This window comes from Cenococcum geophilum (assembly GCF_001692895.1).
Source record: "Cenococcum geophilum 1.58 unplaced genomic scaffold K441scaffold_32, whole genome shotgun sequence".
In the NCBI taxonomy this organism is placed as follows: domain Eukaryota; kingdom Fungi; phylum Ascomycota; class Dothideomycetes; order Gloniales; family Gloniaceae; genus Cenococcum; species Cenococcum geophilum.
Genome location: NW_027137590.1, coordinates 34,510 through 39,977, shown reverse-complemented (window position 1 = coordinate 39,977; position 5,468 = coordinate 34,510). Strand labels below are relative to the sequence as shown.

The window sequence follows — 5,468 nt, the reverse complement described above, 5'->3', positions numbered from 1 at the left end:
TCATAAGCGTAACCCATTCTCCGCAATCTTTTCTTTAGGCATTATCCGCAAACGCCGCTCTTTTTCAGCAGCAAACTCCACTATGTTTTTTAGAATTTCCTCCCTTTCTCTAATGTCGCTTGTAGGGCTTATAGGAGACTCGGATCTTCGGCAGCTTCTGCGGGGTTTTTGTAAAATATTCATCGTCTACAAGTTCTATAACACTGCGGCGTCGTATACTTTAAAGGGTAGTGCGAGAAGGTATTATAGGAACTGTAGGTTAAAAAATCCAGCTTGGCATAGCCTTCGCGGTCAATGGTCATCTTGGCGTAATTATATTATCAGTATAGATAATTTAACTAGAATAAAATTCACAAAAGAGACGCGCTGCTTATTAAGTTAAAGAAGGAACAGGATCTTTTATAGGAGTAGATTAAAGACCGCTTTCTAAAAAGAAGTCTTAGATTACTACGGGCGCATTACTATTCAAAATTAAAGGCCCGGCCTGCTATGCAGAAGAAAAGGGGCCGGCCTGCTAGGTGGAAGAGACGGCGATAATATTGCTGCCCTTTTTTTGGCTTAGAGGTCTATATCTTGTTATATATTCCATTTCTAGCTCAATCTATTTATAGCACATTTCCTGTTATATAAGGGTTGCATAAAAAGGTCCGTAAGAGCATTACTTTTTCGAGGGCAGTAAGAAAGAGCTATTTATTACTACTTACAGCGCCACAAACGATAAAGAATGCAAGGCTAAAACTACGTTCACAACTTGGTCAGCCAATTCAAATCACGTGACACAGCTGAAACTAAGCGGCAGTCCGAATAATAAGAAGTCGGGCGTTAATAATTGATTAACTCATGTATACGACGTAAAGGAGCATAAACTAGCAGCATAAACTTAGTTTTTAGTTAATTTGCCTTATAAATAAGAACGAGCCACGAGAATCCAATCCTTAGAGATATACCTAGGAAACGATTTATTCTAGGTGGTTAGCGTATTTTATTATCTTTCCCTTAAATAGCAAAAATACCAAAACTTCCCTTATAAAACGGTTGTGTAGATATAGCTGCGCTAACCACCAGAGGTAACAGGATGCTGTATGTAAAATATTACAGTTTTAGGCAAGCCTTTTCCGCTATACAGGTACTAGGATTACGGGAATCTCTAAAAGGCAAAACTAAAAGCCACCCTGTATTAACCAATTCCGCAAGGCTTAGCTAGACGCCAGTCCTGCTAGTGACTAAATTTTATAGACGCTTAGAGTGCTAGGGGAGTGCTCTTAAAGCTAGCGGGATATAATTACTCTATTAGTTATAAATCTCTACCATTATTACAGCATACCTGGTAATAATACCCCTTTAAATAAATTAAATAAAAGTTATATTGCACATTTAGCTATAACGGGGGAGATAATTTATTAACTACTGTTGTGTTATTACTAAGTCACATCCAGGAGCTGTTTAAGGCCTACAGTATATCCAAATTCTATATCTTAATGTCTCCATCTATCCTATAATATTTTCTTGGTAAATATCTCTTATTAGGTCTTACCTTAAACGAGGTTAAGCAGCATCTCCTTTAAATATTAAACTTTCTCTAAATTGTTATAAGCGTTATAGTAATTAATAAGGTTTTGGAAAGCCTTATCTTCTTTATTATCCGTTATTAACCTATTGTCTTTAAAATAAGAGTAAATAATGTTACGTTGTCTCTTGAATTCCTTCTTCTAGTTATTACTAATTTTACTCTATTTTAGCGTTAGAAGCTAGATTAGCTGTAATATATAAAGCTATAAAAACTTATATATAAAGGCTAGTAATCGTTTTATATATTATATATAGAATACATTACTAGGAATACAATTTCGTAGATATTAGAAATGCTAGGGGAGTGTTCCTAGAGCTAAGCGTATAACTATCTTTAATTAACCGTATACCGTATCCTTAACCTTAACTTAGATAAACTAAAAGACTAAAAATATTAAAGAGCGAAGAGATTTGTATAAAAGTATGCGTAAGTCTAAAATTAGAGGCTTTAAATAACCTAGAAAACGAGAATAGAACGCTAATTACCTATAAAAAAATTTATTAGCGGGATATTATAGGTATAGAGGCGTTCGGATAGCTAAGCTGGCAAGTACTAGAGTACTAGATTATACTAATATCCTCCTAACTCTAAGCTAAGTAATAGGCTTAAAGTATAGGGCTGTATACTAGGGCTTAGTTCTGGTCCTAGTTATATATAGGAGCTAGTATAACTTATTTTTAGTTAACTATATCTTAATAGATATAAGGAGATAGTGCGCGGGCTATTATGTTTATAGTATTTATCTAAAAAGCGTGTCTTTATATGGGGATAGAAGGCAAAAATCTTATTACAAACTTGCTTTAACCGATATTTAAAAGTAGAATAAGGGGACTGGACTAGACCGGACTGGAATAAATAGAAATAGGGCGGGATATAGCCTATTCTAGCCTAACCCCCTTCTAGCTAAGAGAGATCCTTTAATTTAAGCCTATTGCCAATGCACCTAATATTAGAGATATTTAATAAATAGTGCACTAGATAAGGCTAAGGCTTTTACCTTCCGCCTTTACTTTTCTAAAGATGCCTAATTAGTTACCTGTTTACGCTACCTACTTCTATATAGAACTTATTTATTGCCTTATACTTCTTAATATACTACTTTATTAGTATTATAATGTTTTACACTTATATTCTATAAATATTTCTCTACTTAGATAGCACTACTACTATTCCCCCTATTAGAAGTACCTTATTATTTAAATACTCCTCCGCTTTATTCTATTCTAAATTACTATTAGTATTCTTATTTAGTTCTGCCTAGCGGACTAGGAGCTTTAACTGCCCCAGATCCCCTTCCGGCCAATAGGTTAGTTATTAGTATTTTTACTATAAACTATACTAAGTTTTTAGGTTCGTGCTGCCACCCTACTAAAGAAAACCACTAAGAAGAATTAGATTTTAGCCCTATAGCGGCTATACAGACGGCTTATAAAGGACGGCCGGCCAATCTTTTACCTTATACCCGCCTCGGCTAGTATAATTATTATTTTATCCTAAGCTAGCAGTACCTTGCTATTACAGCTAAAATTACACCACTAGTTAGGATGTGTCTTAAAAGTACTAGGAAGTTTCCTAATATATACGCTTTTTATTTTAGTTCTAATCTTTCTAATTTATAAGGTACTATACCTATAAGAGCTAGAAGAGCCCTTCCGTATTAAAGTAATATAATTTCTTAAAAGGATAGACTTATAGGGAGCCTTATGTACTACAATTATTAAAATTATCGCTGCGGTAGCAAGCATAATTCTCCTATTAGTGGATAGCGTATACTTATTTCTTTTAGTAAGTAAGTCTCTTAGCTTTTTAAGATATCCCACTAATCTAAGTAAGGAGAGTGTATTATAGCCTATATTATAATTAGTGTAAGAGTTTCTATATAAGCCTAAAAGTACTATAGACAAGGAGAAGTATTAAGGCGATTAGGCGCAGAGGGTTTAGTAAGGATAGATTTAATATAAGAGATAACTAAAGTATAGCTATCTAAGGGAGTTATCTGTCTTCGGGGTTAAAGCTATAATTAATTTTTTAGGTTTTCTATTCTCTTTAACTGGACTCCCTTTAGGGATTAAGTCTGGTGGCGATCTTAAACCCGACCTTTAGTGTATTTAATACCCAAATTGTAATCGGGATAGTCCTAAACTGGCCGTATATAGGCACTCGTTGCCTACTAGTCCGCTTATTAAATAAGGGTTAGCTATAAACATCTATAAAAAGGTCAAAAGGCTAAGTAAAAGCTATCGTTTGTAGACGGTAAGCAAAAGCCACTTATATTAACTAACACTAATACTATAGGCCAGGGCGAGCCGCATTTAACGGTCCGGTGCTTAACCCTTGGCTATTAGGTACGTAATATCCGCCCCACTAAAAGCTAAAGGGGTAGCCATTATATAAGTTAGGCATTAATGTTTATAGCTAGCATTACTTTAAATAAGGCCTATTTCGCCTTCTCGCGCTATATACTTCTACTTATATATTCTTTTAAATATTATATATACTTTATAGTTTGCTATATAGCATATAGGCCCTCTTTATTTTAATTAACTTAACTTTTTTAGCTTTATATAAATAGCCTCTCTTCTCTAAAATCTTATTAGCCTAATAATACCTCTAAAACTTTAAGGTAAGTTACATATAAGTAACTTTCTATCCTTATAGCAATTATATAGTTACTTATCCTATAGGTAGCCCTTTTAGTAAATATATATATTCTCGCCTCCTCCTTTCTAGAGGATATCCTTAACTAAGCCCTCCCCTTAGCAGAAGACGCATTCTTATATATAAACACTTCTTCCCCTTAACTAGGCCCTGCAATTATTACCTTAAGATATCACTATAGGATTTTACTAAGCGCGCGCTAAGAGACCTGCCCCCTTATTAAATCTTATACGCTATTAATAAAGACCTCAATCCAATCTTAGACGGCTGTCGCATAATAAGGCGCCGTTTTCTAAATATATATTGTCTTACCTTACGCTAGACCATATAAGGGCCCCGATTATAGCTAGGGTAAGTTAGATAATACTAGTTAATAATATTACGCAAGATAATTAAAAGCTTAAGGAGAAGGCTATATAATTGGTAAGATAATTACGGGGCTTATAGGAATATATTTTTGCTAAATACTATCTAGTCTAGAGTAGATCTTATTATAGACCCTAAGACGATTAGTATAGACTTTAAGATAATAGACTTATCGGTTTGCGTAATCCTTATTAAGAAATATAGCGCCAGTAGGGCTGTTAGAGTCTTTAGTAACCTAATAAGGAACGTAGTTATAGGTCTAAATAAGGGTACTAGTTTTATTATCGTTATTATAGGGTCTATTAAGGAGTGCATATTATTAGGAAATCCGTTAGTATAATACTTTTGCCGCTGTAGTTCTTAAAGTAAGCATATATTAAAGTAACGCTTTACTTAATTAAAGAGAGAATTCTACTTTTATGCTTAATCTAAGAGTTGGTTTCAAGTTAATATTAATAAATAATAACGGCACACTAATATACGGACATGTTATTTGTAAGTTCGGGTAGCTAGCCTTATATTACTATAGAAAGCTAAGAAGATCTATAAATTTAAGGTCTAAAACCGCTATAGCGTTAGGATAAGAATCTAATAAGGCATCTATCTTTAAATAAGCCATTATTAAAGTATAGGGACGAGGTTTCCAAACCATTTATCTTTCGCGTATTTAATATAAGAGCGCTTTCTTTTTATACTAAGTCTTACTCTACTATAAATAAGTAACTAGTTATTAAGAGTGGAAGAGTTATATATACCTAGTGTTTAGTATGTAACCTAGGCATATATAGTTTACAGAGTCTAAGTAGGTGGAGTACTTCCTAGGTCTAAATCCGTATTAAGGCCTAGTAAGTAACTCTCTAATAAAGGAGCATAC

General features: G+C 33.9%; 1 protein-coding gene across 1 annotated transcript; it reads right to left on the bottom strand.

Moving 5' to 3' along the window:
- K441DRAFT_570825 (uncharacterized protein) lies at positions 1-183 on the bottom strand (the record flags this gene model as incomplete). The annotated part of the gene is made up of 1 exon (XM_067643945.1): positions 1-183. One exon carries the CDS (start codon positions 181-183, stop codon positions 1-3), a length of 183 nt encoding a protein of 60 aa, XP_067501813.1.
- Positions 184-5,468: the final 5,285 nt, after the last annotated feature.